Source organism: Micromys minutus (assembly GCF_963924665.1).
Source record: "Micromys minutus genome assembly, chromosome: 30".
In the NCBI taxonomy this organism is placed as follows: Eukaryota; Metazoa; Chordata; class Mammalia; order Rodentia; family Muridae; genus Micromys; species Micromys minutus.
Genome location: NC_137965.1, coordinates 32645550 through 32668880, shown reverse-complemented (window position 1 = coordinate 32668880; position 23331 = coordinate 32645550). Strand labels below are relative to the sequence as shown.

Genomic DNA, 23331 nt, shown 5'->3' with positions numbered 1-23331 from the left:
AGGTAGGAGACAAATGTGACACAGGATCTGTCATGGAGCTGCCCTGACTGACCACCACCACATGAACTGCTCTGTTTTCATGGCTCTAGTTAGACACCATAGTTTGGAGTTTTCCTTCTATCAACATCTTCAGGCCTAAATTGTTGATAAATGTTGTTGAAAATTTGCTTTATCATGTACTAGGTTATCTATCTTTGGTGATTGAAAGTTTTGCTGGGTAAATTCTACCAGAGAACTCTTACATCTGATAAACAACTTCAGCAAAGTGGCTGGATATAAAATTAAGTCTCGGAAATCATTAGCTCTCCATTATACAAATGATAAATGGACTGAGAACGAGATTACAGAAACAACATCCTTCACAATAGTGAAAAATAATATAAAATATATTGTGTAACTCTACCCAAGCAAGTGAAAAATCTCTATGACAAGAATTTCAAATCCCTAAAGAAGGAAATTAAAGAAGATATTAGAAGATAGAATGATCTCCCATGCTAATAAATCACTAGAATTAACACAATGAAAATGGCCACCATACCAAAAGCAATGTAGAGATTCAATGCAGTGCCCATCGAAATTCCAACACAATTTTTTATAGACCTTTAAACAGCAAGTATAAATTCTATATGGAAAAACAAAAACTCAGGACAGCCAAAACAATCCTGAATAATAAACCTCTGAAGAAATCACCATCCCTGATCTCAAGCTTTATTAAAGAGCAATAGTGATAAAAACCACAAGGTGGAGTATTCTGCTAGCAGCCTTTAGATGAAGATGTAGAACTCTCAGCTTCTCCTGTACCATGCCTCCCTGGATGGCGCCGTGTTTCTTTCTTGATGATACTGGACTAGACCTCTGAACCTCTTCCCTCCAGATGGAAAGTGGTGCCTCCCAGCCACTCTCACTGGAGGTTACAGACTCAGAGGTGAGGAGACTTCAGTAGCTACCACGTAGTGACTGTGATGGAACTTTCTGTTCCAGGCCAGCTGAGTATGGCTAACATGTTGTTCCTGAATGCTATTAATCCCACAGATGCCAGGATAAAGACCTCCCCCTAATCATCATGGCCACATTGATTAAAGCAAGCTTTTAAAATTTATATAAACAGGCTGTCTGTCCCTAAAGGCAGGGTTCAATTGAACATGGGATATCTGGGTTCTTTCCAGCTTCTTTCATATTCAGCCACCAAACCCAGTCACTATATTTGCTGACAGGAGCCTGATATAGATGTCTCCTGAGAGGTTGTGCCAGAGCCTTATTGATACAGATGAGGATGCTTGCAGCTGACCTTTTAACTGAGCACCCAATAGAGGAGTTAGAGAAAGGACTGAAGGAGCTGAAGGGGTTTGCAACTCCATGGGAAGAACAACATTATCAACCAACCAGACCCTCCCAGAGCTCCTAGGGACTAAACCATGAACCAAAGGGTGGGGTCTATGGCTCCAGCTGCATATGTAGCAGAGAATGGCATTGTCTGGCACCAATAGGAGAAGAAGCCCTTGGTCCTGTGAAAGCTTCAGTGTAGGGAAATGCCAGAGTGGTGAGGTGGGAGTGGGTAGGTAGGAGGGGGAGCATCCTCATAGAAGCAGGGGGAAGGGGAATGGAAGAGGGAGAACCAAGAAAGGAGATAACATTTGAAATGTAAATATATAAAGTATCCAATAAAAATAAAAAATATAGAAACTCAAAAACAAAACAAAACAAAAAAAAAAAAACAAAAAAAACAAAACAAAACAAAAAAAAACAAAAAAAAACAAAAACAAAAACCCACAACCCACACATAGAATTGGGGCAAAAACAGAAAGGTTAATCAATGGAATAGTATCAAAGATCCAGAAATAAATCCATACATCCAGGAACACTTGATTTTTGACAAAGAATCTAAAAACCATACAATGGGAGGGAAAAGCATTTTCAACAAATGGTGCTGGTCTGAGTGTCAGTCTGCATGTAGAAGAATGCAGATTGATCCATATTTATCACCCTGCACAAAGCTCAAGTCCAATAGATGAAGAACTTCAACTTAAAACAGGATACACTAAATTTAATAGAAGAGAAACTAGGAAATAGTCTTGAACTTACTGGTACAGGAGACAACTTTCTGAACAGAATACCGATGGCTCAGGCTCTAATATCAACAATTGATAAGTGGGACCTCATGACACTGAGAAGCTTTTGTATGACAAAGAACACTGTCACTAGAACAAAGCTTCAGTTTACCATTTGGGCAAAAATCTTCACGAACCATTCCTCTGACAGAGGGCTAATATCCAAAACATATACAAACTCCAACAAATCAAATATCCATGACATGGAAAATTCTCTTTGTGTCACATGATACAGACTCACATGATGTTTGGCTGAAACAGACTTATATGATGTATTTCTGAGGCAAGATCGGTGAGAAGACATGGGATAGTATTTAGAGACAGTTGAAGTCGGACGTAACAGACCGCAACAAGGAGCTTGAACGGCTCGTTGTGCAGTTCTTCACTGGTCTCATGTCTCTGCTGATCCGCACTTTATTGTGTCGTGACAGAGAGCTCTTGGCATTCTGGCTGGTCCTGGTTGCTCTTGCTGCCAATTCAGCAGAGGCCTGGAGGTTTCTGCTGAATCTTAACACTGTTGCTGATTCGTGTTTTGTGACACTTTTGAACTGGACTGTTGATATGTTGGTGCAACTGAACTTGACTGCTAGTATCCTGACAGACAGATTGGAACCACCCTCAAAGAATTACTTCTAAGCAGGCCCACATCCGATTGTCCTATTTACCATTTTTTTCTCTCCTAACTTTGGACGGTAGGCTAGAAGGGGGTGGGGTGAAAGTGTTTGAGAATCTTTATTAAAGGAGGTTTTAAAATGTCTAAACCTCCGCAACCCACTTAAAACCGGGATACAGAGAATTTTTAACAGAGGAATCTCAACTGGCATAGAAGCAGTTAAAGAAATGTTCAACATTTTTAGCCAACAGGAAAATATAAATCAAAGCAGCCCAGAAACTCCATCTTACACCAGCACGAGTGGATAAGATTTAAAAAAAAATAATTCTAGCAACAGCACATGATAGTAAGAATGTGGACCAAGTGGAAATGTTGCTGGCAGGATTGCAAACTTAGTCAAGGACTCTGGAAATCAACCTGGTAGTTTCTCAGAAAATTGTAACTAGTTCCACCTGAAGATCCAGCTATAAGACTCCTAGGCATATACCCAAAAAATGCTCTACCATGTTCACCAGAGTTTTATTCATAATAACCAGAAACTGGAAGCAACCCAAATGTCCCTCAATGAAGTATGGATACAGAAAATGTGGTTCACTTACACAATGGAATACTACTTAGTTATTTAAAACAAGGATATCATAAAACATTCAGGGAAAAATGGATGAAACTAGAAAATATCTCAAGTGAGGTAACACAAACCCAAAAGGATGCATGGTATGTACTCACTGATAAGTGAATATTTAACATATTTAACATCTCACTGTACTCTTTTATGCTTCCAGACAGGAGCCTAGCATAACTGTTCTCTGAGAGGCTCTATCTAGCAGTTGACTGAAACAGATGCAGATACCCATAGCCAAACTTTGAAGAGAGGTTGGGAATCCCTGTGGGGTAGTTAGGGGATGGATTAAAGGCTGTGACTGGGGTGGTAATCTCACAGGAAGACCAACAGAGTCAACTAACCTGGATCTTTGGGGGTTCTCAGAGACTAAGCCACCAACTAAAAAGCATACACAGACTGGACTATGGCCCCCAGTACATATGTAGCAGAGGGATGCCTTCTCTGACCTCAGTGGGTGAGGTTGCCCCCAATCCTGCAGAGATTTAATGATACAGAATAGGGGGATAGCCATAGGGGGCCCACCCTCTCAGAGGCATAGGGGAGAAACTCTGAGGGGGAAACTGAGGGGGAACATTTGGGATGTTTAATTAATTAAAATGCTGGGTATATGTGTTCAGGCATCTCTTCAGCACATCTATCCATTGAGGTAACCGGTGTAATTCTAATAGGTCTGTCTCTACATTTTATTTGGTCTTTTCCCCTTGAAGATTTTAATGTTCTTTTTTGTTGTTATGTGCATTCAGCATTTTATTATTATGTGAAGAGGATGCTTGCTTTTCTGGTCTAATCTATTTGGTATTATGTATACTTCTGGTACTTTGATAGGAGTCCCCTACTTTAGGGATTTTTTCTTCTATGATTTTGTTAAAAATATTTTCTGGATGTAGAGATGGGATGGGGACTAAAAGAAACAACCAATAGCCAGCTTGTCTTGAAACTTATCCCATGGGCAAGCACCAATCTCTGACATTACTAATGATATTCTGTTGTGTTTGCAGACAGGAGACTAGTGTTGAGAGCCGTTTGTGCCACACCCAAACGTGGCGCTGGCTTCCCACCCATAACTCAGCAAACAGAGCCCAAGAGACATAGTGCCACAGATGTCACAGCCCGCTCTCAGAGCATGCTAATGAGTTACTGGAGGGCACACCAATCAGGTAGCAACACGAGTCTCCTGGGCATATATAAGCAGTGCATTTTCCTTCTACGGGTCCCCTGCTCAAAGTATTGTACAATAAAGGTTGTTCGCAGAAGAATCCTCTTGTTGCATGCCTATTCCTGCCGGCGGGAAGTGGGGCGCACGACAGACTAGCATAACTGTCCTCTGTGGACTAAAACAGATGCAGATACCCACATCCAAACATTAGATGGAGGTCAAAGATACTGATGGAAGAGTTGGGGAAAGGATTGAAGGCCCTGAATGGGATAGGAACCACACAGGAAGACCAACAGAATAAATAAACCTAGATCCTGGGGGCTCTCAGAGTCTGAGTCACCAACCAAAGAATATACATTGGCTGGAGCTAGGCTCCTGGAACATATGTAGCAGATATGCATGACTGCCTTGTCTAGCTCAAGTGGGAGAGAATGGGAGCTCTCAGAGACTGAGCCATGAGCCAAAAATCATACATGGCTAGATCAAGGCCCTTGGTACATATGTAGCAGATATGCAGCCTAGTCTTCACGTGGGTCCCTCAACAACTGGAATAGGGCTGACCCTAAAGCTGTTGCCTCTCTGTGAATTCCATTCCCCTAACTGGGCTGCCTTTTCAGGACTCAGTGGAAATAGATGCTCCTAGCCCTGCAGAGACTTGATGTGCTATGGTGGGGGGAGGGGATATTCATGATGAGCCCCATCCTCTCAGAGGAGAAAAGGAGAGGAGGCAGTGATCAGGATGAAAAATGAATAGGTTAATTAATCAATGGAAAATAAATAAAATAAGTTTTTAAAAAAGAGTGACTCACAACAGCTTTTCTTGTTTATTCCTGGAAAGAAGGGACCTAGTGAATTTGATCAGTTTCAGAGGCTCTCTGAAGATGTTTTGAGTTGTTTACCTTCTGAGTTAAAAAGAGTTCATGCACACTTGAATATTTCAATCACAGAGGAAATGGATACAGAAGGGTGAGCAAGAAATGACAAGCATCTTTAAATTATCAAAGCCTGTCCCCAGCAACATAATTCCTTCAAAAAGGCCAAACTTCTGAAGTGCCTCCAAACAGCACCACCTAATGAGGACCATGTGTTGGAATGCCTGAGGCTATGGAGGTCATCTCATTCAAGCCACAAGACTGTCCCAATTGAACGGCTGTGGGGTTCTCTTCACAGGTCTCTCAGACATTTACCCAGAGGTGCTGGTCCTCAGGCCCCTCGACAGTGTTCGTACACTGTGCCATAAATTTTCTCATTTGATTCATCTCCAACGTCTGTACCACAGTAAGATGGCCTCTTCTGTGGTTCACCTCCTCACTGCATCTTGAGGTCTTCTCTGGCTATTTTGAGCAGAATCCCAAGAACCATTAAAACCAAGACAGCCACAGACATCCTGATGAGATTCTCCATTGTGTAATCTTGTGGGTGTGAATCTGAAAATTTAGGCAAGTAGGACAATGAAATTAGTACAGTCCAAAATTGGGGAGAAAAAGTAGAGGAGATAGATGTCTATATCAATGAGACAATAAGATTATTTAGTAAATATAAGTTCATGAAAATCCTTATGTTCCAATTATTAAATCAGTTGAATAATCATTATTTCCCTAAGCATATTTAACTTCCATCAATATTTTCAAAGTATTATGTTAATTATTTATATATTGTATATTCATTAATAATATATAGCATAGACTGATAACACAGTTCAGTCATTAAAGTTATTCCTGTATGAGCTTGAGAAAGAGAACACTTAGGATTAAAGATACAAGTAGAGATGGGAGCTGGGGAAAGAATGGGGTTAGGGGTAGGCTAACTAAAACTTAAGATATATAAAGGCATTCTAAGGAAACCTATTAGTTTGTATAAAATATATTTAAAAGGTAATTTAAACAAAAGCATCCTTCATGGGTGGACAATTCTGCTTCTAGAAAGTATGGGTTATTAACTAAATATATTATCAGTAGGCACACAATATTTTCCTATATGCTTTTGGTCAGGGGCACCCAATAAGTACTCAAACCAACATAAAAGCTAATGTTTTTGGTTTGCATTATACCTGGATTGTAAGCATCTCTTCCCTAAGATGCCACTCATTTGGGTAGCAGGATGTAGAGAAAGCAACCTCAAACTGATTCGGAAGCTCTCTCCCTGCTGGCTAGCTTAGAAAGAGCCATAAAGTGCCATGCATGCTCCAGGATGAGAAATAACATCAATTGTCTTATCTAGCTCTGAACCCTGCATGCTGTAATAGTGGCCTCTTCAGAAAGATTGCCTATTGGTACAGTACTAACTTTGCAGTTATGGGTGTAATCAGCTTTTTAATCAGACATAAGGGCTAATGTACAGAAAGGATTTGATGGATGGTACTGTAAATATGAACAAAAGCCCATGACTGTGGAGATCATAGTCCCCAGGTGTGAGAAAACCACCACTGTTCTTCTGCTAAATGGTCAAATTGTCAAACTGAATTCTATGTGTATATATTTATACTCACAAACTTGTGCTAGTCTCAACACTGGGACATGTATTTCCTCAGTGGGTGGTGATTAATGGAGAGACTCCCAACTGCTCAATGTGTCAGATTTAACTGTGAGTGCCCATCTGTGACTGGAGCATACATATCGACCCCCTTGCAGTCAAGTCTTGGGAAGCACCACAGAAGAGGGGGTGGGAAGAGTATAATAGCCAGAAGACAGGGAGAAGAGCTGTCCAATGCTGACTCTAGTACTTCATCAACTGTTCCACACATCAACTCACAGAAACTGGTTACTTGGATAAGAACTGCACAGACTAATCTAGTAAAAAAAAAAAAAAAACCTTTTACAAAGGGACCCTCAAAGATTCACCCCTAGCTGAGGAGCTATTGGCATTAATGGCTGCTGGCTGTGGGTGAGTCAATCTCCTTTGTAAATGTGACCACTGATATGTTGACCCAGCCCTAGTGAGTCCCATATGCACACACATAGGGATAATAATCATGATTTTTAAAATAAGATCTAAAGTTGGGAGGGATGGAGAGTGAAGAAAGAGAGAGAGGGAGAGGGAGAGAGGGAGAGGGAGAGGGAGGGAAAGGGAGAGGGAGAGGGAGAGAGGGAGAGAGAGGGGGGAGGGAGAGGGAGAGAGAGGGACAGGGAGAGAGGGGGAGGGAGAGGGAGAGAGAGAGAGGGAGAGGGAGGGAGAGAGAGAGAGAGGGAGAGGGAGAGGGAAACGGAGGGGGAAGGAGGGAGAGGGAGAGAGGGAGAGGGAGAGGGGGGAGAGGGAGAGAGAGAGAGAGAGAGAAAGAGGGAGGGAGGGGAGAGGGAGAGAGAGAGAGGGAGAGTTGGAAGGAGATAGTAGTGGAAGAAAGATATGATCAACATACATTGCATTTTATAAATACATGAAAGTTTCAAAAAATACACAAGGCCTACAGAAGATCAGGCCAGTCAAAATTATAGCACAAATAGGTAGCTCATATCTACATCCTTTTCCTTACCATTGAGGAGCTGTTGCCAATTGTAAAATGGTAAGGGAGGGAGTATGACCATCTTTCAAAGGTGTGGACAGTAATAGATTTTTCCCATGCTGGAGCTGACCCACAACTATGTACATACAGATAGGAGGAGCTGAATTAGTGAGTTTTAAAAAGATTAAGTTGGGAGTGGCATGTTTGAGGAGATTTGGAAGGGCAAAGAATGGTAATAGATACTATTATATTATATTCTATACACATATGAAAATATAAAAAACAAATGAAAAATCATTTAGATACTATTTTCAAACAGCTCCCCTAAACAAAGATCATATCTAAACACAAAAACAAAACGTATGTGCTGTGGTTGGCCCCTGTAATTCCAACACTGGGGAGGCAAAGGCAAGCTGATCCCTGGTTCTCACTGTCTAACTTGCCTTCCTACTTAGGAAGCTCTACACCAGGTGAGATCCTGTCTCTAAAACCCAGTGTATGCTCCTGATGTTTCTGCCTGTCATTCTCACTCCTTTTCACTTCTAAAGCTCCACATCTTTTCAGGGACCTCACCCTTCATTCTACGTTTAAGAATCTGGGTCTCACAGGGCCACGGGTCCTCTGTGTTCAGGATAAGCACAGGTTGTAGGCAAATGGCTGCTTGGAGGCTATGGTATATCCACAGCGTGTGTACTGATGTGGGAATTGTTGTTCACAGGTACCAATATGACATCAGCCTGAGAGAGCTTAGCCTACAGCTGCTGACTAGGGCAGGATCAGATGTAATGTTTTCTTTTATTGTATAAGATAAGTGTATCTTAGGAAGTGTCACCTTGACATTGAAGGGTCAGAGTCTGTGCCCTGATGGTTTAAAATGGAGAGCTTCCTAGACAAAAAAATGGGTCAGGTATTGAGAATATAGTCATACCAAACACCTTTCTCTCCATCCTTCCTTGCAGATCTTTCCTTAAGTATTCTTCAACCTCATTGTCCTCTCTTGGTAACAGGGCTCATGACAAAAAGTTTATAGGCTTCAAATAAATGCCAAAGAAATGATTGTCTCACCTGAAAAACAGAGCTGTAGGGTGTCACTGGGAACTGACCACACCTGGGAGGTTCTCTTGTAGTAACCATAGCACCTGAAGGCCCATCTGTGTTTGGAAGTCACTGGGCCCACAAAAAACAGAGCCAGAGAATGCCCATTGGGTTGTTTCTGTGGGTCCTGAGTCCAGGACACATTCTCTTCTCCTTCCTTAATCAGGGCATAGCTTCCATACCCCTGGTGTGAACTACACTGGAGGGTCACATTCCCTCCTGAGGTCACCAGGGAGCTTGGCATGGCTGAGATGCTGGGTTTGCTGTAGAATCCTAAAGGAGAAGGCAAGCATGCTGAGTGGAAAACATATTCTTTATTGTCTAAAGACTGGGTTGTGAGGGGGAAATGCCCTGAGATCAGAATACCTTTACCCAGGGCATAGATATTATAAGTTTGGGACCCCTTAGAGTCCTCTTACCTGTCACCACCATCTCTAGGATGTTACTGTATTCTGAGGAGCCAGCAGGGCTGTAATAGTAGCAGTAATATAATCCTGAATGGTACTCAGTTATGAATGAAATGGAGAAGTTCGCCTTGTTCCCAGGTTCAAGTAAGGTCTGTGTCTTCCAGGGTTTTGAATTTTCCTTTTTACACAGACTGTACTGCTGAGCATCCTTAGTACCAATGCACCAGATAGTAACAGACTGTCCCTTGGTGACTACAGAGCCTGGCTCAGCCCAAAGCGTGGGTATTGGAAGTATTCCTACAAGGAATCAAAAGATTCTGTCCTAGGGCATTCCTCTCTTATGTTCCATCCCAAAACCCCAGGACCCTTAAAGTATTCCCAGCATCAACCCACATATGCTGTTGTCCAAATCTCTTCATATCTAGTGGTCAGGAGTGGTCTTCTGATCTCAATGTGTAAACAGGATCTGGTAAGACAGGGTAACCGACTCACCTGTCACAACTGTAGTCCTGGGTTCCAGACTCAGTCCTGAAAAAGATTTCTCATGAGATTTTTTTCATGAAGCTTGAGTAGACCATCTCTTCCACAAAGCCACCCAATACCATGGGATCCATTGGTGCTCTAGAGTTTGGTTAAGGCCTGAGGTCTCTCTCTGACGTGGGTGTTTGCTTTTCCCTCCAAATCTCACCAAAATAGAACAGCACTGTGAATGCAGTGATCATTATGTCTTCTTCCAGGGGTCCCTGTGTAGATAAATGAAACTACAGTGACCATCAGGACAAATAAACACAGATGCTGACCTCTGCAGACACTGTGCTTTACGTTATGGGTTGTCACATCAAGAAGAGGAAGTCTTATGCAACTGACTCACTGGTAGAATACCTACCCCCTCCCAAAGAAGCCCTAGGTTGCATGCACAGCATTGGAAATAAAAATAAAAGGAAGTGTCACGAGCACAAGACTGGGCTACCACCGACACTGAAGAGATTGACAGGGCTTTACTCATCTCCTGCTCTCTTCATCTTTCCAAGATTAGTGAATAGCTTCAAATACACTTCATCTTTTCCTGAGAAGCTACTCCCAGGTGAGTGTGACTGAGGACAAAGAGCCCCACATGGCTTTTCCCTTCATCCTGTCCACATCTACAGTATCGTTGGGCCTTTACTCTCCTCATTGTATCTCCAACTGTGAAGGTGCATTGCAAAATATGCAAACTGGTGTTGCAGGGTGAGTTCAAAGCAGCAGAGAAAGACATCAAGCATCTGTCTGTATGGCTCACATGGAGCTGATTCTGAGATTCCTATAAAATGTTTACATGCCTGACAAAGTGTCAACTCTCCCAAACATATTTGAAATTCAAGATTTGTTTTCTTTCACTCTCCGTGCAATCAAGTGCTGTCCCTCAGCCCTCACTGTGTGAGCGCCAGTTCTGGGCCTAGACTAGGTGTCCTTGATAACTCCTGTAAGTTTCTTCTTTGGGCACAGGGATCTCACCGAAAGAAGATAGGCATTTTAGATGTGCACTCTATAGCATTTGATACTACAAGGACATAGAAAAAGAAGTTAGCACCTAGTAAAAGTTTAAATGAACTGAGTCCTTAGGCTGTGGAAGGGACCTAGACGTTAACAAATGTCAAGGATAATTTCAGAAGGTTACTTAATAATGAGAAATGAAACTTACTCAAGATTCTGTGGCCCCATCTCCCTCTTACAAAATGTGTGTGTTCTGAAGTTTCACAGTTAAGGCAAAAGAAAAATATTAAAATTGTTATGAGTCATTTGTGAATTTCATACAATATGTTCTGGTCATATGTACCTCTCTTCAACTCTTCCAAGAGGCACCCCCTTCCCTACTATCAAATTTGTGTCCTTTGTGTGTGTTTTATTTTTTAGAATCCATCATGTCCAATTTAGTCTTTGATGTATGATCTTCCACTGGAGCATGGTTGACTACCAGGGGCTAAACTGTTTATTCCTTTCTCAACAAACTGTCAGTTACCAAATAGTTCCATAGCTGAGGGTGGAAATTTCTGCCATTCTCCCACATCTATGCTGGAAATTGGTCTAGTTTAAGTTTTTACGGTTCTTCTTTTTTCAAAATCAATTGAATTTCATTGACTTAATTATTCATTCAGCAAGTGTTTACAATTACCTAACAATTAGGAAACCTGCTGAAAAATACAGTGTAGTATATAAATGCTCAAATACATGTTCAGCATGTAGGTTGATGTATACTAAAATTATACTAAATGTATTTACATATAGTTAGCTATGTAGATATGTATATAGAGGTGTGCAAAAATCGTGAACCCATATATAACTATAAACATGATAAAATAATGATTATGTTTTAACATGTTGGAATTTTTTGATAATTTCTACTTGTTCATTTTCTAGAACTAATAACTATTGAACTTTTAATATTGATATTTTATATTTTATTGGTTATTTTATTTATCTACATTTCAAATGTTGTCCTCCTTCCCAGTCTCCCCATGACTATGAGTGGAAAAAATGAGACACCTTATGATATTCCAGGAAGAGTGAAAGGAAATTAAATTCAAGATCTAAAAAACTCATGTAAGTTGGGGTAGTCTATAAGCTTAAAGGCCTAGGACTGAGAACATTGTAAAACAAGGCCAAGGCATGCCCAGCTAAGCCCATTGTTAAAACATCCCTGAGGCTAGGTTAACTGACCTTAAAGAAGATAGGAATGCAGAAGCTGGCCCAGGCTGTCTTTTACAACTGAGTCATCAGTCAAATGAGCCCCTCCTGAGTCTATTCAAAAGCAATAGATGTTAACCACGTGTATCCTGACTTAGATAAGCATCTGCTCCACCAGTCTCCTGACTTCCTAACTGCACTAGAGCAATGGGTGTCGGGTAAACTTTTTATTCCTGCTAATTCTTCCCAGCCCTCAACCCTCTCTCCCAACCCCCTCCCTATAAAACCCCCAGCTTTCGAGCCTTGTGGTCGTTACCTCTGTCTCCTGTGTGAGATATGTATCGGCCCAGAGCTCCGACATTAAACTAGCTCGTGCTTTTGCAGCAAGAAGGTCTCTCCAGTTTCATTGGGTAACCCCATGTCCTACAAGAGCAAGGCTTGTGGAAGGATTCAGCACAATAGATTGAAATGTCTTGCAGGAAGTTCTGGAAGGGTGAGAGAAACTAGTGTGGTCACTGGAGCTTGGATGAGGGAAGGAGGTGCATGGATGATGATACTAACATGACAACTGGAGTCTCCTTGAACCTGGACAGAACTAACCTTGGAGAGAACAGCATGAATAGTTCAGGATGGAGTGCTTTTAAAGTTTATGCTAAAATGAAAAGAGAAACTGAGTCTACTCTGTCTGCCTTGGTCAGAGAATCAAATGTGGCCACCACAGATGGTACCAGGAAGAGGTTTCAAATCTACTTTTCTTACAGAAAAAGGTTAACCTATTTTCTGACAAATTTTGTGCTTTAGTTACTGGCAATTTCTTTGCTTTTACTTCCTTATTGCTGGAAGAGACAGTAGCTTCTGTATTCTCTCTGACTTCCTCATAATTTCTGAGGTACCTTTTTAGTCCTGACCACAAGTGGCCTAATGGATCAACATTGTTGTAGTTGTCCCAGCTCTCAGAACACCAATACTCAATGGAAGAAATTTGTTGTTTCCATGTACGATATGGGGGATAACATTTACCAATATTTAGTCTCAGACTATGTAACAGCCTCGAACAGGGTAGTTTTAAGGCAATGTACTATCCAACAGAAATAATGTGAGGTGCAGTCATGCCAGAAACATGGAAGGGTTTAAATCATCAAAGTAAGTGGAAGGTTAGTAAAATCTAAGGATGCATAAAAAGTCTGTATAGATTTTTGCAAGATAACTAAAATATAGAATAGTTGGAAGGAAATAGCTTATATGAGTAACTAACATTGCTCTCAGAAGCCATAGATTGGTAAGTGGAAATCACAGAGCCAGGTGTGGATACATGAATTCAAATTAATAATCAGGGGGCTCCTGGTACTCCAAAGGCTCAGAAAACATTATTTGATCTGGGCTGACCACCAGAAGTAGATGTTAAGACACTACTGGTGAAGACTCTATACACTTCCATTGAAAAGACAAAAAAAGAAAGAAAAAAAAAAGAAAGGAAAAAAAAAAGAACAAGCAAGAATAATTTGGAAGCTTTATTTCTGTTGAATTGCTTTCATAGTACTAGAAAGTTTTACCTAGGTTCCTGGGTAAGAAGACATGGTAATACTTTTACTTAGCTGCAACCTATTGGTCTGGATAATAACTATTTTCTCCAAATATTAAGGATCATGAGCATGACATCTTATTCTTATTTTGTCAATATTTCTTTGAAGATTGACAATCAAATTATGTACATCATATTTACTGTGACCTGTTATGTTTAGTCATTGACTTATTTGTGGAAGTATGAGCAGCCATTTGAAGTTATAATTTTTTTTATGTTTTCTTAATATTTTTCTTATTTATTTATTTTTATTGGATAGTTTCTGTATTTACATTTTTAGTTGGATATTTTCTTTACTTACTTTACATGTTATCTATCCCCTTTCCCAGTTTCCCCTCCAGAATCCTCCTATCCTCCTGCCTCTATGAGAGTGATCCCCAATCCATCCACCCATTCCTTCCCATCTCTGCTGTAGGGAGCCATATTGGATTTGGGACTGGCCGTTTTTGTGACTGTTTACCTCAGAGTGGCTATGTGACTCTGGGCTGTATAGCCACAGATATTCAGCTCTAATGTGACTGCCATAAAGTCATGAGATTGTTTGACAAAAGCCTTTCCCACGTACTGATGGCACAGGAAGAACAACCACAGGATGTTCCCGTCCCAATCACAAACTGCTCTAGCCTGAGCAAACACCAGTTATCTCCGGGAAGATCCTCTCCTTCCTGCTATCACTGCCATGAATACCCTCTTCCTGTCACGTAGATGCTGTAAAAATTCCACTGCACCCTGCTTCCCTCTTTTTGCCCAGCCCATATAAGCTGTAAGCACCAAACCCTCAATGAAGCCTTGATACCATCTAGACTGACTCTTGTCGTTCTTTGTGCACTTGGCTTCCTTTCTCTCTCGCCCCCATGACTTTCAGGACGAAGGCCTCTTCGGAACCCTGAATAACCGGACCTGCTAGACGGGTCACTCTGCACCCCAACATTCCTGTATGTTGGGGCATCGAGACCTCACGAAACCAAAAGATTCTTGTTGATGCTCAGTAAGGGCATCATCTGCTACATATGACGCTGGAGCCATGGGTTCTTCCATGTGTACTCTTTGGTTGGTAGTTTAGTTTAGTCTCTGGGATATCTGGGAGGACTGGTTGGTTGATATTAGTGTTCTTCCTATGAGGTTGAAAGCCCATCAGTTCCTTGAGTCTTTTTTATGACTCCTCCATTGGGGACCCCATTCTGAGTCCAATGGTTGGTTGAGAGCATCAGCCTCTGTATTTGTCAGGCTCTGGAAAAGTCTCTCAGGGGACAGCTATATCAGGCTCTTGTCAGCATGCACTTTTTGGCATCTGCAATATTGTCTGCGTTTGGTGACTATATATGGGATGAATCCCCATGTGGGGCAATCTCTAAATGGCCTTTCCGTCAGACTCTGCTCCACTCTTTGTCCCTGTATTTCCTTTAGACAGGGGCAATTCTGGGTTAAAAATTTGAGATGGGTGGGTGGCTGCATCTTTCAGCTGGGAGTCGTGCTGAACTTCTGGATATGGTCTCTATAAGTTCTCTCTCTCCTTTGATGGGTATTTCAGGTAATATAATCCCTGTTGAGTGCGGGGAATCCCTTCCTTCCTGGGCATATGGGACTTTCTGGTGGCTAAACCCATCCTCTACAGCTACACACCTCTGCTCAATTTCCTGACCCTCTGTAGATCTCCCTTAGCTCATCTCTTACCTCATCCATTCCTGCTCCCTTTTCCCCTCTCATCCTCTCTTCCTCCTAAGTCCCTCCCATCCTCCATCTTCCGTGATTATTTTGTTTCCCCCTTCTAAGTAGGACTGAAGCATCCACACTTTGGTCTTTCTTTTTGTGGTCTGTGGATTGTATCTTGGGTAATCTGTTTGGATAATTGCTAATATCCACAAACCAGTGAGTACATACCATGTGTGTTCATTTGTGACTAGGTTACCTCACTCAGGATTATTTTCTAGTACCATCCATTTGCCTGTGAATTCCATAAAGTCATTATTTTTAATGGCTGAGTAGTAATCCACTATGTAAATGGGCCACAATTTCTGTGTCCATTCCTTTTTTGAGGGACATTTGTATTGTGTCAAGCTTCTGGGTATTATAAATAATGTTTCTATGAACACATGGGAGTATTTGTCCTTGTCCTTGTTATATGTTGAAGCATCTTTTGAGAATATACCCAGGAGGGGTATAGCTGTATCTATGTACAATTATCTCAGGAACTACCAGATTGATTTCCAGTGTGGTTTCTCAGCTTGCAATCCAGCCAACAATGGAGGAGTGTTCATCCTTATCCTCATCCTCACTAACATCTACTGTCACCTGAGATTTTGATCTTAGCCATTCTAGCAGGTGTGACGTGAAATCTCAGGGTCATTTTTATTTGCATTTCCCTGATAATTAAGGATGTTGATCATTTCTTTAAGTGCTTCACAGCCATTCAAAATTCCTTTGTTGAAAATTCTGTTTAGCTTTGTACCCAATTTTTAATAAGATTATTTGGTTCTCAAGAAGCCTAAATTCTTGAGTTCTTTGTATATATTAGATATTTACCCTCTATCAGATGTAGGATTGGTAAATTTTTTCCCAATAAGTTGGTTGCCATTTAGCACTATTGACAGTGTCCTTTGTCTTACAAAAACTTTGCAATTATTTGAGTTCCCATTTGTCGTTTTTTTTTATATTAAAGCACAAGCAATTTGTGTTCTGTTCAGGAAGATTTCCAAAGGGCCCAAATATGCAAGGTTTTTATTTTTTTCACTTTCTCTTCTAACAGATTCAGCTTATCTGGTTTTGTGTGGAAAGCTTTGATCCACTTGGACTTGAGCTTTGTACAAAAAGATAAAAATGGATCAATTTGCATTATTCTACAAACTTTTATTGGATATATTTTGCTTACATTTCAAACGTTATCCACTTACTCAGATTCCACTCTATAATCCCTATCCCATGCCCCCTCCCCTGCTTCTATGAGGGTGTTCAACCACCCACCCAACCCCTGCTACCTCCATACCTTGACATTCCCCTACACTGAGGCATCAAGTCTTGTTAGGACCAAGGGTTTCTCCTCCCATTGATGCCCAACAAAGCTATCCTTTGCTACATGTGCAGATGGAGCCATAAGTCTATTCATGTGTATTTTTTTGGATAGTGTTTTAATCCCTGGGAACTCTTGTTGACTGGTATTATTGCTCTTATGTGGTTACAAACCCCTTTAACTCCTCCAATTCTTTATTTTTTCATTTATTACCCTTTGTAGGGCTGGATGTGTGGAAAGATATTGTGTAAAATTGGTTTTGTGGAATATCTTGGTTTCTCCATCTATATTAATTGAGAGTTTTGATGGATATAGTAGGCTGACATATGTGTTCTCTTAGGATTTGTATGACATCTGCCTAGCATCATCTAGCTTTCATAGTCTCTGTTGTGAGGTCTGCTGTCATTCTGATAGGTCTGCCTTTATAGGTTACGCGACCTTTTTCCTTTACTGCTTTTAATATTCTTTCTTTGATTTGTGCATTTGATGTTTTGACTATTACATGACAGAAAAAATTTCTTTTCTGGTCCAATCTATTTTGAGTTCTTTAGGCTTCTTCTATGTTTATGGGCATCTTATTGGTTAGGTTAGGAAAGTTTTCTTCTGTAATTTTGTTGAAGATATTTTCTGGCCCTTGAAGTTGGAAATCTTCATTCTCTTCTATACCTATTAACCTCAGGTTTGACCTTATTGTATTTAATTTTCATGGATATTGTTTTTATGTTTTCTATGTTATCTTCTGCGCTTGAGATTCTCTCTTCCATCTCTTGTATTCTGTTTGTGATGCTTGAATCTATGACTCCTGATCTGATCTCTTTCCTAGAATGTCTATCTCCAAGATTGTCTTCCTTTGTGATTTCTTTATGGTTTCTATTTTCATTTTTTGATCCTGGATGCTTTTGTTCAATTCTTTCACCTGTTTGTTTGCTTTCTGTTTCCTCCTCAAGTGCTTCTACTTGTTTAACTATGTTGTCCTGTATTTTTTTAAGGAAATTATTTAAGACCTTCTTAAAGTCCTCTAATATCATCATGAGTTGTAATTTTAAATCAGAACCTTGCTTTTTGGCCTCCTCTCTGGCGGGTCGGGGTTACATGGAAGCATCTGCGGAAAAGCCAGAGTCTAAAACGCCACTGGCGCCAGCACAGCCAGAGAACTGAGCCGACCTTGGGGACTGTCCACGGGCCCTGCACTCTCTCGATGAGTCGGAGAAGTCCCGTTGTATCAGAGTAAGATGGATGGTAGCGTTGACTGTGACTGTGGTGAGCTGGAGCCACCTGTTCACTAAGACGAGATGCCTGTCAGCCTACATCACCAGGGCTTCCTGCTGAAACAGCGACAAGGAAGCGAGGAAGCAGAGGGAACTAGTGCTTCCCAATGCCTTAGGATGCTGCTCAGGACCAGTCCAACATTGAATGTATCTGCACTGTGAGAGGATGTCCAGGGAGGCCTGCGGGCTCATATTTATTTAATTCTGTCCCATGTTAAGTCGGTTAGCACCGTGAATCTGAGCACATAGTATGTCATTTCATTTCGTTTGAGTTTCTTGAGTGTTTTCTTTAAATGTCTGCAGAGTTGCTGCCTTCCTTGAACTATGAGCACTGAAATCTTTTTAATTCTCAGTATACATAGAGATTTTTAAGCTTTACATCTAAGGGATCACAGCGGCCCTGGTTGGTGTCTGCAATGAACATCAAGAAACCATCTCCCTTTTTGAGAGATATTATCTTTTGATGCCAGTTTTTTTGCTTGTTTACACAAGTTCAACAATTTGAAAGGAAAAGGCAATTGGTTTTTTTTAATACATTTTTATAAGGTTGTAATTAAATATTTGTGGGTACATATACATAGACATATGTATATATGCAACAATAATAAAGGAAAAGAGGTTATTAATTTGAGGAGATAGGAGAGAAACTGGGAGGGGCTGTAGGAAGGAAAGGAGGATGTGACACAGCTCTATTTTAATTAAAATATATTCTTTTTTTTTCTTTTTTTCTTGATCTTCACAGTCTGTGGGTTGTTGCTGGGGTGTTCAGAGCTTTCTGGGATTAGTATCCCATTATCAGTGACTGCATATTATGTCTGTTCTTTTATGACTGGGTTATCTCACTCAGGATGATATTCTCTAGATGCATCCATTTTGTTGAGAATTTCATAAAGTCATTGTTTCTGATAGCTGAGTAGTACTCTATTGTGTTAATGTACCACAATTTTTGTATCCATTCATCTACTGAAGGACATCTGGGTTCTTTCCAGCTTCTGGCTATTATAAATAGAGCTGCAATGAACATTGTGGTGCATGCGTCTTTGTTGTATATTGGAGTGTCTCTGGGGTATATGCCCAGAAGTAGAATAGCTGTATTTTCAGGTAGTACTATGTCCAGTTTTCTGAGGAACAGCCAGACTGATTTCCAGATGAGTTGTATCAGTTTACAACCCCACCAGCAGTGGAGAAGTGTTCCTCTTTCTCCACATCCTCGACAGCATCTATTATCATCTGAGTTTTGGAACTTGACCAATCTGACTTGTATGAGGTAAAATCTCAGGGTTCTTTTGATTTACATTTCCCTGATGGCTAAGGATGTTGAGCACTTCCTTAGATGTTTCTCAGCCATTCGATATTCTTCAATTGAGAACGTTTTGTTTAATTCTGTACCCCATTTTTAATAGGGTTGTTTGATTCTCTGGTATCTTGCTTTTTGAGTTCATTGTATACCTTGAATATTAGGCCTCTATCTGATGTGGGGTTGGTAAATATCTTTTCCCACTCTGTTGGCTGCCATTTTGTTTACATAATAGTGTCTTTAGCCTTACAGAAACTTTGCAATCTCATTAAGTCCCATTTGTCAATCTTTGACCTTAGAGCTCGAGCTATTGGTGTTCTGTTCAGGAAATTTTCTGCTGTGCCTATGAGTTCTAAGGTTTTCCCTACTTTCTCATCTAATAGTTTCAGTGTACCTAGTTTAATGTGGAGATCTTTGATCCACTTGCACTTGAGCTTTGTACAAGGAAATAAGAAAGGGTCTATTTTCATTCTTCTGCATGCTGACTGCAGTTGGACAAACACCATTTGTCGGATATGCTGTCCTTTTTCCATTGAATGTTTACAGCTCCTTTGTCAAAAATCAGGTGACTATATATGTGAGGGCTCATTTCTGGATTTTCTATTCTATTCCATTGATCCACATACCTATTTCTGTACCAGTACTATGCAGTTTTTAGCACAGTTGCCTTGTAATATAGCTTGAGGTCAGGGATAGTGATTCCCGCAGATGTTTTCTTGTTGTTGAGGATGGATTTCGCTATTCTAGGTCTTTTGTTATTACAAATGAAATTGCACATTGCTCTTTCCAATTCAAAGAAGAACTGGGTTGAAATTTTGATAAGCATTGCATTGAATCTGTATATTGCTTTTGGTAAGATGGCCATTTTTACAATGTTGATCCTTCCAATCCATGAGCATGGGAGATCTTTCCATTTTCTGTGATCTTCCTCGATTTCCTTCTTTAGAGGTTTGAAGTTCTTGTCATACAGGTCCTTCACTTGCTTAGTTAGAGTCACACTAAGGTATTTCATAGTTTTTGTGACTATTGTGAAGGGTATCTTTTCCCTAATTTCTTTCTCCACATACTTGTCCTTTGAATATAGGAAGGCTACTGATTTGTTTGAGTTAATTTTATATCCAGCCACTTTGCTAAACTTGTTTATCAGCTGTAAGAGTTCTCTGGTGGAATTTGTGGGGTCACTTAATTTGGTTGGCAAGCTTTTGATGAATGCTTCTATTTCTTTAGGTGTTATGTGATTATTTAGATGGTTTACCTGGTCTTGGTTTAACTTTAGTATCTGGTATCTGTCTAGGAATTCATCCATTTCCTCCAGATTTTCCAGCTTTGTTGAGTATAGGCTTTTGTAGTAGGATCTGATGATTTCTTGAATTTCTTAAGTTTCAGTTGTTATATCTCCACTTTCCTTTCTGGTTTTGTTTATTTGGATACTCTCTCTTTGGCCTCTAGTTAGTCTGGCTAAGAGTTTATCAATCTTGTTGATTTTCTCAAAGAACCAGCTCTTGGTTTTGTTGATTCTTTAAATGGTTCTTTTTGTTTCTATTTGGTCTATTTCTGCCCTAAGTATATTATTTCTTGCCATCTACTCCTCTTGGGTGTATCTGCTTCCTTTTGTTCTAGAGCTTTCAACTGTGCTGTCAAGTTGCTGATGTATACTCTCTTCAGTTTCTATTTGGAAGCACTCAGAGCTATTAGTTTTCCTCTCAGTACTGATTTAGTTGCATCCCTTAGGTTTGGGTATGTTGTGTTTTCGTTTTCATTGAACTCTAGAAAGTCCTTGATTTCTTTCTTTATTTCTTCCTTGATCCTGCTATCGTTTAACAGAGCATTGTTTAGTTTCCATGTGTATGTGGGCTTTTTGTTGTCTTTGTGGTTTTTAAAGACCAGCCTTAGACCATGGTGATCTGAGAGGATGCATGGGAGTATTTCAATCTTCTTATTATATTGAGGCTCATTTTGAGACCAATTATGTGGACAATTTTTGAGAAGGTGCCATGAGGTGCTGAGAAGAAGGTGTATTCTTTTTTTTAGGATGATATGTACTGTAGATATCTATTTATTTCCGTTGGTTTATAATCTCTGCTAGTTTTACAGTATCCTTGTTCAGTTTTGAATTCCCTGCTCTGTTCATTGGTGAGAGTGGGGTATTGAGGTCTCCCACTATTATTGTGTGGGGCACAATGTATTTTTTGAGCTTTAGTAGGGTTTCTTTTATGAATATCGGTGCTTTTGTATTTGGAGCATATATGTTAAGGATAGAGAGTTCATCCTGACAAATTTCCCCTGTAATGAGTAAAAAGTGTCTTTCCTTATCTTTTTGATAACTTTTGGTTGAAAATCTACTTTATTTGATATTAGAATGGCCACTCCAGTTTCCTTCTTGGAGCCTTTTACTCTGAGATAGTGTCTGTCTTTGTCTCTGAGATGAGTTTCTTGTATGCAACAAATTGCTGGGTTTTGTTTATGTATCCAGTGATAGCCTATGTCTTTTTATTGGGGAATTGAGTCCATTTATGTTAACAGATATCAAGGAATAGTGGTTGCTGTTTCCTGCTCTTTTTGCTTTTGGAGGTTGAATTGTGCCTGTTTGTCTTTCTTCTTTTGGTTTTCTTGCTTAGAGGTTTTCTTGTTTTTATTGGGATGTAGTTCCCCTGGTTGTAATCGGTTTTCCACCTATAATTCGTTGTAGTGTTGGTTTTGTTGTCAGATATTGTGTAAATTTAGTTTTGTCTTGGAATATTTTAGTCTCTCCATCTCTGGTGATTGAGCGTTTTGCTGGGTATAGCAGCTTTGCCTGGCACCTGTGCTCTCTTAGGGACTGCATGATGTCTGTCCAGGCTCTTCTAGCTTTCATAGTCTCTGTTGAGAAATCGGGTGTGATTCTGATTGGTCTGCCTTTATAAGTTACATGGCCTTTTTCCCTTACTGCTTTTAATATTTTTTCTTTACTTTGGGCACTTGGCATTTTGACTATTATGTGTCGGGAGGAGTTTCTTTTCTGATCCAGTCTATTTGGAGTTCGGTAGGCTTGTTTTATGCTCATGGTCATCTCATTCTTAAGGGTAGGGAAGTTTTCTTCTATGATTTTGTTGAAGATATTTACTGTGCCTCTTAGTTGATATTCTTCACCCTCTTCAATTCCTATTATCCTTAGGTTTGGTCTTCTCATTGTGTCCTGGATCTCCTGGACATTTTGGGTTAGGAGCTTTTTGTTTTTTGCATCTTCTCTGACTGTTTTGTCTGTTTTCAATGTTGTCTTCGGCCCCTGAGATTCTCTCTTCTATCTCTTGTAGTCTATTGGAAATGCTTGCTTCTGTGACTTCTGATTTCTTTTTTAGGTATTCCACCTCTAGGGTTATCTCTTTCAGTTTTTTTTTTTTTTTTTTTTTTTTTTTTTTTTTTTATTGCGTCAATTTCCATTTTAAATTCCTTCTTCCATTCCTTCATCTGTTTGGTTCTGTTTTCTTCTAGTTCTTTGAGTTCTTTGAGTGTTTTTTTTGTTTTTTTTTTTTGTTTCCTCTTTAAAAGCTTCTGATTCTTTTTGCTTTTCCTCCCGTTCTTGTTTAAGGATCTCTATCATCATCTTGAGGTATGATTTTAGGTCTGTGTCTTCTTTTTCTGGAGTGTTTGGCATTCTGCTGTTTTCTGTTATGGGAGAGCTGGGTACTGGTGTTGCCAGGTTGTCTTGGTTTCCCTGGGGTTCGTTCTTTTCCTTTCCTCTTGCCATCTTGTTTTCAGTCTTGTGTCCCTGGATCACTGCTGGTTCATTGCTGTTCCAGTCCTGTGTCCCTGAATCACTGCTGGCTCACTGCTGTTTCTGGTAGAAGGTGGTCTGAGTGCAGTTCCTCACTCGTTGTTTTGCTGGGAATAGCCTGATGCAGGGTTACTGTTTCCCTGGAGCAAGCTGGGGCGAGGAGGGGGAAAGGCGGCCCACAGGCTGGCTCACTGCTGGCTCACTTCTGATCCTCCATCCTGTTTTTTTTTTCTAACCATACCTTTTCTTCATGAGAGTACTTTAACTCTCTATCCTTGATGTCCCCACATTCATGCTGGCTTATTAATGCAGCAGTCAT

At 40.4% G+C, this 23331-nt stretch overlaps 1 protein-coding gene across 1 annotated transcript; it reads right to left on the bottom strand.

Moving 5' to 3' along the window:
* Positions 1-2422: 2422 nt before the first annotated feature.
* Positions 2423-23331, bottom strand: LOC308440000 (leukocyte immunoglobulin-like receptor subfamily A member 5; the record flags this gene model as incomplete). The annotated part of the gene is made up of 6 exons (XM_080941924.1): positions 2423-2702; positions 5812-5926; positions 9004-9306; positions 9453-9737; positions 10129-10183; positions 23254-23331. The coding sequence occupies 6 exons, from the start codon at positions 23329-23331 to the stop codon at positions 2423-2425; spliced, it is 1116 nt and encodes a 371-aa protein (XP_080798050.1).